A 12,026-nucleotide genomic window follows, 5' to 3' on the forward strand; every position below is an offset into this window, starting at 1 on the left:
GATTGGGGTTTCGTTGAAATGCCATATGGCATGAATTAAAATTTGTTTCTAAGGTGCGACAAAGGGTTTTTCGTTCTCTATTGAATATATTGGCTTGTTGTAAACAAATGCCACGAATGACAGGTTTGTGTGTTTCCCATATAGTGGTCTGGGAAACATCAGGTGTAGAATTATTTAGTAGGTAATCCTTAAGTGCAAGTTCAATATTATTTTTATATAGTGGGTTTTTGATTAAGAAATCTCTCAATAGCCATGTTGAATCTTTTGCTCTTGGAACTAATGAAGACATAGAATTGAATATTGCACTGTGATCCGACCACGGGAAGGGGATTATTTTTGAAGTTAGGATTTCTGGCACCATACCTGTGGATATAAATATATGGTCAATTCTTGAGAGCGAACGATGTGGGTGTGAGTAATGTGTAAATTGTCTCATGGTAGGATTCAATTCACGCCAGGAGTCTACCAGATTGTAATTCGTGATGAGTTTTGAGAAAGAATGTTTATCATTTCTTTGGAGCTGTGGAATTGGTGATTTATCTAGGAATGGAAAGATAGTCTGGTTGGAGTCGCCACATAGGACTACAGTACCTATTTTGTGGTAGTCAATGGTATGTAATAGATGGGAGAAAAAGGCGTTAGGCTGTTTATTAGGGGCATAATATGATACAATGGTGATTGCGGTATCCAGTAAATGACCTTTAAGGATCAAATATCGGCCTTTAGGATCTTTGATTTCTTTCAATAGTGAAAAAGGGGTGTTTCGATGAAATGCTATAAGCACACCACGTTGTTTTGTGGAGGCGGAGGCTGTAAAAACTTGTGGATAAGATTTATTAAAGAATTTGGGGGTGGATTGTGTAGTAAAATGGGTCTCTTGCAGGCATACAATATGTGTTTTTTTAGATATAAAGGTACGAAAGGCTTTAGTTCGTTTTTGCGGAATGTTGAATCCCTGAACATTCAGGGAAAGTATGTTCAATGGAGCCATATTTTTAGAGGAGATATAGATATAATAATGTATGAAAAAGGAAAATGAGAAGAAATTTTTGCCACTGGAGTGTATGAGGAAGGGGAGGAAAGAGGGTAAAAATAAAAAAATTTAAGAAATAAAATATGACAAATATATATCATAAAGATATGGTACAACAAATGTACATTCCTAACATATCCGTTAGGGGGAGAAAAAATCTCCCTCCAAGGGTACATGAGTCACAGTCGACTGTCCGCGGAAAGGACAAACAGTCGAGAGTGACAGAGGGAGCGCAAGAAACATCCCTGCGGAACACGAAGAGCCAACCAAATAAATTGTAATCTTTCAACCAATAACTTTAATTTAATTCAAGAAAGAATGTTCAAGTCAAAAGTGACATTCTGGAAATTTGGATAAAATGCCAACAATGACTACGAGTAAAAAAAATAAATAAATAAAAGACCAACCTCAAGAAAAAAAAAAAAAAAGGGGGGGGGGGAGGCATTCTAGGCATATTATATGAACTTATCATTACTGAATCTGAAAAATAGCAAAATATGTGTAAAAAAGCAATACATATTAAAACAGTTACTCATTTGAGGAGAAAAAATAAATAAATAAATAATAATAATAAAAAAAAAAAAAAAAAAAATTATATACATATATATATATATACATACATATACACATATACATATATATATATATACATACACATACATACATACACACATACACACACATACATACACATACATACACATAAAAATAAAATAAAATAAATACATATATATATTAAAGAAATACTCTAAGATAACAAAGGAAGTAGGTTGGATTTGTTGTTTAAAGAAGGTTAAGGATAATATCTACAGTATCCTAAACAGTTATGCTGAGATATTATTAGAAGGTATTAAGTCTTTAGACCTGTCTCAAAAAAGGGAGAAAAAAAAAGGATGTAATCCTGTCATATTGCATCTTTCAATCCATAGAATCAACTGGATCTAGGATAGGGGATTGAATGCGGCTTCTCTTATGAGGGCTATGATTTTCGTTAGTTCCGGCGGTAGAAGAAGAGTTCCCAGGAGATGATGATGTTTTTTGGCTTGATTCGGCATAGTCTCTTTTGGTATATAACAGACCTAGATTCTGTAGAGTAGTTTGCAATTCTTTGGCAGTGCGACAAGTGTGTTTGTGGCCTTGGTAAGTGAAACGTACCGAAAAAGGGAAGCCCCATTGATAGATTATAGTATTGCGTTGTAAAATTTGGAGAAGAGGCTTCAATGCTCGTCTTTTATTGATTGTTAGTTGAGATAGATCTGCAAATAGCTGGTAGTTGTGCCCTTGGAAAATTAAGGATTTTTTAATTCTTGCTGTATTTAGTATTAGTTCTTTAGTGCGGTAAAAATGGAATTTTACGATAATATCACGTGGCGGACCCTCCGGTTTTTTTGTGGACCCTGTCCATCTCAAAGCGATCTGCTGGAATAGTTGGCTGTAGTTCTTGAAAAAGGGTAAGCATAGCTGTCTGTAGGTCTGTCACAGATTCAGGTATTCCTCTAATGCGAATATTCGATCGTCTCGCACGATTTTCAAAATCTTCTAATTTATCTTGTAAAGTGGTATTTTCTTCTTTAAGGCTGTCAATTTCCGAGGAGAAATTTGATGTATGATTTTCCAAATCATCTACTCTGATTTCTAGCGCTGAAGTACGTTGACCCAAATCTCTAATCTCTTTAGTAAGGCTTGTAGTGATATGGTCTGCAGCAGATTTCAATGCATTATGAAGCAGTTCTTCTATTTGTTGTAATGTTACAGGAGGTGACATTTCATTTTGTGAAGGAATATCCAGTAATTTTATTTCAGAAGTGACAATTTCTGAGGGGGAATTAGAGAGTCTGTGTGCCTTTAATGAAGCTACCTCACTATACAATGGAGTAAGAGGAGCTGGCTGCATTGTAGCTTTAAGGTGAGCTGTCTTAGAGGAGGATGGTTTTAACGGCGCTCTGCTGTGTCCCTGAGGTGGCACTAGTTTTCCGTTTTTTGGCTTCATATAAAAGCTACAAGCCCCCAAAATGTCTCAAACGAGACCTAAGATATATCAGCAAACTTTATCTGATGTTTAAATGCGGAGGAGAATGTTACCTCCGCTGTTATCAGGCTCTGAAGTCCCGCTGGAATCGGAGATCTAAGCCGACATTACCGCTCGGCTCAACTCCGCGCATGCGCTCGACTCCTAACATATTTTCTAACCTCATGTCAACAGCATGGGAGATGTCCTTCCTCCCGGGCTCCTGCTGCTTAGGACAACATCAGCGCCCCTCCCCAGACAGCTCCCAGACACAGAGGATCTGTGTGAGTGGAACAAATCCTGTGATAGGAGTCAGACATCTGCAGAGACAAGACTCGGCTGCAGTGACTACACTTGTCTCCTCCATGTGTGCAGTGCACAGAGGGCTCCTCTTCCTTCCAGAAGGCTACAGAAAGTGATAAGCTACTGGCATGGGCCTATTTTGAGGGAGGGGCATGGAGCTGCAGCTCCACAAGCCCCTATGTTAATCCGGCCCTGAATGGACTGCCCTATGCATGTGGTACAAAAAGCGCTCATATGCGTGACACAATTCTCGGAATGCTAAATGTGAATACAGACTTACAGTCTATGGACATCGGTAGTGCCCTCCTATCCTGTTCTGAAACTTTTTGTGTAATTAGTGGGAGTGCTTTAGCAGTCCCACTATTGTTATTCGTTTTTTTATTTATTAACCACTTGCCGCCCGCCCTATTACAAATTGACGGCGGCAAAGTGGTTTCATAATCCTAACCGGACGTCATATGACGTGATTAGGATTATGAGCCGCTGCGCGCCCCCGGGGGCGCGCATCACGGCGATCGTTGTTGCGGGGTGTCAGTCTGACACCCGGCAACTACGATCTCGGTAAAGAGTCTCCGACGGAGACTCTTTACCATGTGATCAGCCGTGTCCAATCACGGCTGATCACAGTGTAAATGGGAAGAGCCGGTGATCGGCTTTCCCTCACTCGCGTCTGTCAGACGCGAGTAGAGGAGAGCCGATCGGCTGCTCCTCTGACAGGGGGGGTCTGTGCTGATCGATTATCAGCACAGCCCCCCCGAGGATGCCCACACTGGACCACCAGGGACACCACTAGACCACCAGGGAAAAGGTAATAAAAATCCATAATCCTCCCTAGACCACCAGGGTGCCAGTCAGCACAATGGGTGCCAATCAGTGCCCATAATGGATGCCAATCAGTGGCCACAATGGGCATCACTGATTGGCATGCATTATTGTTTGGCACTGATTGGCATCCATTACTATAACACCGATGCCGCCTATGAGTGCCCACCTGTGCCGCCTATGAGTGCCCACCTGTGCCACCTGAGTGCCCACCTGTGCCGCCTATGAGTGCCCACCTGTGCCGCCTATGAGTGCCCACCTGTGCCGCCTATCTATGCCCACCTGTGCCGCCTATCTATGCCCACCTGTGCCGCCTATCCATGCCCACCTGTGCCGCCTATCCATGCCCATCCGTGCCGCCCATCCATGCCAGCTATCAGTGCCAATTTGTGCCACCTATCAGTGTCCGTCCGTGTCGCCCATCCGTGTCGCCCATCCGTGTCGCCCATCCGTGTCGCCCATCAGTGCCGCCTATCAGTGCCACTTCATTGGTGCCACATTGGTGCCCATCAGTGCCACCTTATCAGTGCCCATCAGTGAAGGAGAAAACGTACTTATTTACAAAGTTTTGAAACTGAAACAAAAAAAAACATTTTTTTTTTCAAAATTTTCGGTATTTTTTTATTTGTAGCGCAAAAAATAAAAACCGTAGAGGTGATCAAATACCACCAAAAGAAAGCTCTATGTGTGGGAAAAAAATGATAAAAATTTCATTTGGGTACAGTGTAGCATGACCGCGCAATTGTCATTCAAAGTGCGACAGAGCTGAAAGCTCAAAATTGGTCTGGGCAGGAAGGTGTTTAAGTGCCCGGTATTGAAGTGGTTAATCATCATCATCATCTTATTATTATTATTCCGTACGTTTTTTGGCTCTGTGTAACTTCTGCATACTTTCAGCTATTAAAGCCATTGAACTTTTAAAATGTTCAGCTCTTTCAGCTGATGATGGGACTTCTTCAACTTTTTTTCCACTATTTATACTTTTTAAAATGTTAAGTTTTTTAACACTTTTTTTAACATTGAAGTCAATGAGAGCATGCTTAAAATCCTTAAAATCTTCTTCCGCTACCAAAAGTTTCAGCTCCTTCATACTTTCACCTACAGACGCCAAACAAACTTTAAAATGTTCACAAAATATTCAGCTATCTGGCTATATCTTTTCAGTTTGATATCTTTTACAGTGTTTGTGAAAAAGCTGTTTAAGTTTAGTGATCATTTCAGGAAATTGCATTTATTTAGGGCATCCAGGCTTTTGTTGTCTGTTTGTTTCCATGGTTACCAAAGCTTCTTATACACAGTGATGGGCAGTGGGGGGAGGCGGCTGGAGCATCTCAGATTACAGAGCCTGGGGGAGAGCACAGACACACCATGTACTGATTTACAATAGAGCAATATGATGGGGCAGTTTTGTTGGTGGCAATATGATGGGGCAGTTTTGATGCTATTCAGCATTCCCACCCATTTTCTCCAGGAAATGCATTTTCTAGTAATTTACAATATTTTCAGATGTTTCTGACAAACCAGTTATTAAGAAATATGGGGAACCCATAGAAGGAAAGGACATCACATTGGAATGTTCTACCAAAGCAAATCCCCCGGTCTCCCTCTATGTCTGGTTGAAGGATGGGGCAGAGTGCTATAACCACACCAGTAATCAGTTCACAATCTACAATATAAAGGAAGACGATTCCGGATCTTACACATGTTTGGCTCATAACAAGCTGGGAGAAGCAATGTCTGATAAGCTAGATCTGAATGTGATATGTGAGTATTACACTGAGCTGTATTTATGTCATTTATATGTAATGGTAACAGTGATGTTAATATAATAAAAGCAAAATAGATATAAAACCCTCGGTTTAAAGTGGTTATGAACCCTTGCACATATTCAGTGAAGTGAATGGCCTCAGGTGATACACTGAGATGAAACAAATCCTCCTACACGTGTTGTACCTGTTTATCTGCTATTTTCTCTTCTATACAGCCATTCAAAGTAGAGGATTTATAAAGCTTGTCTGAGTTATCAGAAACAAGGGACAGAGAGCTGAAGCTACGCTCTGCAGAGCTCAATGAGGAGAGCTATGAAAAGCTGATTGCTGGGAAGGGACCCCCCACCCCCCCCCCACAGATAGCACACAGGAACAGAGCTGAGACTGTCAATCAACTGGATGTCCCTCCACTGTCACCATGTTTCTCTTGGTGTCAGGAAAACACGTCAGAGGTGACGCATGTGGATAGCAGAGGAAAGAGGCAGCAGACAGAAATGACATTTAGTGCTCTGGATTGAGACAAGTACACATTATAGAGCAAGGGTCACCAAACTGCGGCCCAAGGGCCAAATGTGGCCCTTGGCTTGCCTTTACCTGGCCCTTGGGTTACTATTCCTCCCAACGATATGAGGTACTATTTTTCCTACTGACACCAGCAATGGGGCACTATTCCTCTCACTGACACCAGCAATGGGGCACTATTCCTCTCATTGACACCAGCATTGGGGCACTATTCCTCTCACTGACACCAGCAATGGGGCACTATTCATCTCACTGACACCAGCAATGGGGCACTATTCATCTCACTGACACCAGCAATGGGGCAGTATTCCTCTCACTGACACCAGCAATGGGGCACTATTCATCTCACTGACACCAACAATGAGGCACTATTCATCTCACTGACCCCAACAATTGGGCACTAATCCTCATACTAACCACCAACCGTGAGGCCATATTTATTTTCATTGATGCTGGACCCGTGTTATTTTCTACCCCTGCTGTCCACAATATAGCCCTCCTAAAGCCTGAAGGACAGTAGACTGGCCCTTTGTTTGAAAAGTTTGGAGGCCCTTGCTATCGAGGGATAAGTTCATATTTCATGTCTGAAGTTTACAACCACGTTAAGTCAGCTCAATACATTTTAGGTGCATCAAGACAAATTGTTTTTAATGTTTTAATGTTTAGCATTGAGTAGAAAAGCCTGTCCCCTGCCAGCATGCTGTAGAGCGGGATGCTTGCTCTCTGTATGGAAGCAGTGGTCTCCTTATAGAGGTCCCCTAATGAGACAGAGCTATAGCTTTTCAACCAAGAGCATGCTCCCTGATGATTGGGGAGCTCTAGATCTTACTCATTAGGAATCAAAAAGCTCTGCAGAGAGATCACTGCTTCCCCATAAATAGTAAAGGTCTTTTTCTGCAGAATGCTGGCAAGAGAGCTTTTCTATTCAGTCTGTGGCTGCTTTATAAAGAAAACAACCTGTCAGTGGCGGCTCATAATGCAGGGCAAAGGGGTGCCACCCCCCTATCAATGCATCTGGCCCCCTAATCTACATGATGGATGCCAGACGCATGGATTCCAATGGGGTTTATTTTTATTTTTTTAATAGGCTTTAAAAAAGGGTGGGCTCAAGGCGCAGAGCACTGCGCCCTGAGCCAACACAGTTGTGTGACAATAGTGAATTATAATCGTTATTGTCTTCCTGACACTCCTCCCGGACAATCAGGAAGCAGATCCTGAGACCCGTCACCTGATTGGCCGAGAGGAGAAGCAATCCTGTTGGCCGCCTAGGAGGAGGGAGGAGCAGAGGCCGCTGTGATGCTAAGGAGAAGACGCAGGGGAAGCCGTCCGTTGGTCTGAGGATTCCCGCATTGTTTGATGCCCCTCCCCCCCCCCCAAAAAAATATATCACCAGCCACCACTGCAACCTGTTAGACATTTCACACTTTATTTTTATGCACCTCAAATGTATTTAACACATTTATAACTGGTGGTTAATTTGGAGTTTTAAGGCTAAGCCAAACCAAATAAAATATATTCTTTGCCTGAGGACCAGAGTATTAAAAATAAATACTTTTACCAACAAAAACTGTTTGAAGAATTGCTTGCACCACTATCAACTTTAAGGCTTCCTTCGCACTGGAGGAGTCCACCATTGGATCCACCCACTCAACAGGGGATCTGTCCACTGATTCCCGCTGAGCAGGAGGATGACAGGCCCATGTCCGTTGATGCAGAGCGGACATGGACACAGCATGCTGTTCTCTCTGGGTCTGTCGGATGGAAACGGACCATCTGTCCCATTAAAGTGATTGTAAACCCTCCACCTTATAAAACAACCCATTCAGTTTAAAATAGAATTGGATGGAAAAAAATTGTGCATAGATATAAAAATATTATTAATACCTTTTCTCCCCCCTTTTCAATTCCCTCGGTTTTCATCTGCATAAGAACCGGGAACAGGCATCGGCAGTGGGCATCAGGCTTCTCCTCCATTCCTCCATCTCGGCGGCAGTGCGTCTCATCCCCTCCTCTTAGGTGTCCAATAGGATGTCATTTCAGTCAGTTGGGTGACAGGTCTCAAAACCCGCTTCCTGATTGGTGAGAAGGATCAGTGTTACACCAGCAAATATTCATTTGCTGTTGTAACACACCTGGGTGGGCTCTGTTCGCATTCTCTGCACCCCAAGCCCACCTTATTTTAAATACCCCCCCAGTATTGGAATTCATGCACCTGGCATCCTGAAAGGGGCCTGATGGGAGGGGCCCATGGACAGGGGGGAGGCTCCCGTGCGCCCTAGGGCAGCACAAAACCACAATACACCACTGATTACAGGACACGCCACCTGCAGAGTCTGTTTCAGACTGTACAACCTAAACTGGGGGACAGAGTCTGGAGTTGGGTTTTAACTTAAAGCTAAATTCCCGAGACAAATACTTTAATTTAAATGAACTCTTCACTAGCCATAGATTTATGGTGAACGCACCAAATCTTTTGGAAACTCAGATATTACTTTGTAAATGCGGCTGTGGCATCACCATTGTGTACAGTACATAGCCGGTGCAGAGCTGTGGGAGGGACCCAGCAGGCCCCACCCACTACACGCTGCTGGTGGGGTGGATACAAGACCAGTCAGATAGACCAATAGTGGCTGGTCTTTATCACAAGAAACAAAGTGCAGAAGTTGTTTCATGCTGAATTATGGGAAAAAATATGCAAAGGCCACTAAGAGGTCCATCTACAAAAGAAATCTGGTGAGTGAATGTCCCAAGCACTTAGACTTCGAATGGTGATGTAAAAATATGAATGGAGGAAATTAATGGAGGAGATGAACTGAGTTTTGTAGGTTATCATTAGTATTTGAACCAAATCTATTAAACATACCATATAGAACGCACTTACCGCCAGAGGAGCGGCCCATCAAACCCAGAGCTCTGGTGACAGTCAATAACAATGTCCACATATCAGCAGGGCTCCTCCTCCCCCACAGACAGTTCTGGGAATAATGGCTTCCAGTAGAAGTGTTTCCTAGCAGGCTTCACTTTCCGTTCCTCAATAAATAGGCCTCAGACCCCCCTCCCATTACACGGCAATCACAACCAGCAGGGCCAGAGATCACTTCCTGAAACCTAATTCAACCAACTGTATTTAAAAGATCCAAACTTACATATAAAGCTGAATCTTCACAGTATCCACATTTGCACAATAAAAAAATTTAATTTGGCCACTGACCATGTTGACTGGGGGATCAAGGGTTGTAAAACCGTGGCTTAACACCCCCTTTTCCATCCCCTAGCCGCTCATGTAAAGGAAGCCTGAGAAAAGGAAAACAAATACAGCCACCACATTTAAATGCTTATAAACTGCAATATATAAAAGCTATGTTTTAGGGTTTGGATACATATTCAGGCTCCTTGTACATGGAGCCGTCTAGGAACAATATGTCCCTCCCAGCATTTTGGTGCACCTGGGAAGGACAGGTACAGGGTTCAGCCCCTCTGCGGGCAACCTGTCAAAGTCTATGGCAGGTTGCGGCTATAAGTACGTGGTACAGCATGCATGTATCAGGAATATTACATGTTGGATTTACATATTCTTTACCTTTGAATAATAGATTTTTTTTACCTATCTTAGATGCTCCCAGGTACCCAAGGGTAGTCCTAGAGCTAAATAGAACAACATTTTCGGAAGAAGACCAGATCATATTTGTTGAAGGAGACAAGGTCCTGTTTCGATGCGATGTCAACAGCAGCAACCCAGAAGTGACCGACATTATATGGTACAAGAACGGAAATAAGATGAAAAAATTGAGTGAATCTGTAAAGGCAGAAGATACTGGGAAATATACCTGTGAAGCAGAAAATTCTGTAGGACGTACAAGGTCCCCGGAGGTTAACGTGGACATTCAATGTAAGTATAAGATCTACTTTCCATAAGCCAGCAAGTAAAGTAGACCTGTCATTAGCAAACAATATATAAATGGAGATGTTTATATCAAAGAAAGCGCCTTATAGTCCAACTGAAAGCACTTTCTTTAATGATACAGGCCACCACCTAGTTAACAAGATCTAGAAGAGATGGAAAATGGTAAGTATACTAAAAAATAATGGCGATTAGGGGAGCTTTAGAGGGAAGGGGGGATTGCTTGTATGGTGCCTGCAGTGGGACTTTAGGGTACAATAGAAACCTTCTGTTTGTAAACTGGTACCTCTAGTCCACCCAGGAAGCCAATATGTTCTGTGTCAAAGTTGAGTTTTTGCAAGTCAACCCCTGAACTGAACCAACACGATCATTGAATATGATCATCTCGAACAGCCATTTTCAACCACGAAAAGCACCAGAAAGCACCTTATCGTCCAACTGAAACCATTTTTTTTAATGATACAGGCCACCACCTAGTTAACAAAATAAAAGATTAAAAAAAGCAGCTCGTAGTGTATTCATGAAGTGAGCCTGACAAGCTGCACCCCTGAGGGGTGCCCACCACTGAGAAAATAGGGAGAAGAATATGATCATCTCGAACAGCCATTTTCAACCACGGTCTCCTGAGGTTTCCTCAGGGATGCCTTGACAAAATAGCAAAAAAAATGCCCAAAATTGTCTACAAGCCAGTGGCTGGATGAAGGCTGACAGTTACAGAAAGCTACAGGTTTTCATTGTACACCGTTACAACCTTCTAGCCACCGGCTTCCTAACAACCAATGACATCATCGGTTGATAAGGAGGACATCGGGCACTTGCACAGCATCATCCTTCCTTGCCCTCCCCTGCCCCTCTCCGGCAGCCCTGGGTTCACATTAACTGAGTGAAGGAAAGAAGCTGAGGGAGAAGAGAAACTCTGGAACACTAGTCAGTACCAGTGCGCAAAAGTGTATTTGTTTTGGTAGAATAAATCACCTCTAATGTTGGCTGTCCTACGTGTGTGGATGATTCTACAATATGCAAAACTATTAGTTTAGGTTTTTACATTTTAGAATAGGGTGCCTTGTGATTGTGCAGAATTGAAAAGGGAGCCTTGACTGAAAAACGGAAACATGGAGAAACAGTGATATAGAAGAGATGGAAAATGGAAAGCATACTAAAAAAAAAAGACGAATAGGGGGGTTTAGAGAGATGGGGGGGGACAATCGCTTGCATGGTGTCTGCAGTGGGATTTTAGGGTGAAATACAAACCTTCTGTTTGTTAACTGGTACCTCCAGTCCACCCAGGAAGCCAATATGTTCTGTGTCAAAGTTGAGTTTTTGCAAGTCCAAGCTCAAGCCCCGAGCTGAACAAACGCTTTAAGAAATGAAGGGGCTGCTCATGAATAGCACTGACGTATTGCTTTCTACACCCTTTACTGATAATACCTGCCATGTAAGAAACACAAAGACTCCTACTTAATATAGGCTGCCTGGTTGTCCTATTGTGGCCATTGCTGAAATACTTTCTGAGTCATAGGCCTGGATCTAGTACTGGGATTAGGAGTTTAGGCCTTCAAACAAAACGCATTTGGGGAGTGGCCTGCTTGGAGTCCAGGCTGAGGTTGCCACTCACACACTCATCCCTGGAATGGTACGGATGTGCGGCTACAGGGAAACCTTTCTTTA

The 12,026-nt window shown here is 42.8% G+C and overlaps 1 protein-coding gene across 1 annotated transcript in view; it reads left to right on the top strand.

Moving 5' to 3' along the window:
• LOC143933374 (B-cell receptor CD22-like) overlaps positions 1-12,026 on the top strand; it is a 131,132-nt gene that overhangs the window by 7,907 nt on the left and 111,199 nt on the right. The window contains exons 3-4 of the mRNA XM_077456242.1: positions 5,673-5,930; positions 10,071-10,346. Of these exons, the coding sequence (XP_077312368.1) occupies positions 5,900-5,930; positions 10,071-10,346 (307 nt within the window). The 5' untranslated portion in view covers positions 5,673-5,899. The remainder of the gene's footprint in view (positions 1-5,672; positions 5,931-10,070; positions 10,347-12,026) is intronic.

Source organism: Lithobates pipiens, unplaced genomic scaffold, assembly GCF_037356315.1.
Source record: "Lithobates pipiens isolate NorthernLeopardFrog02 unplaced genomic scaffold, aLitPip1_a1.2 Scaffold_27, whole genome shotgun sequence".
In the NCBI taxonomy this organism is placed as follows: domain Eukaryota; kingdom Metazoa; phylum Chordata; class Amphibia; order Anura; family Ranidae; genus Lithobates; species Lithobates pipiens.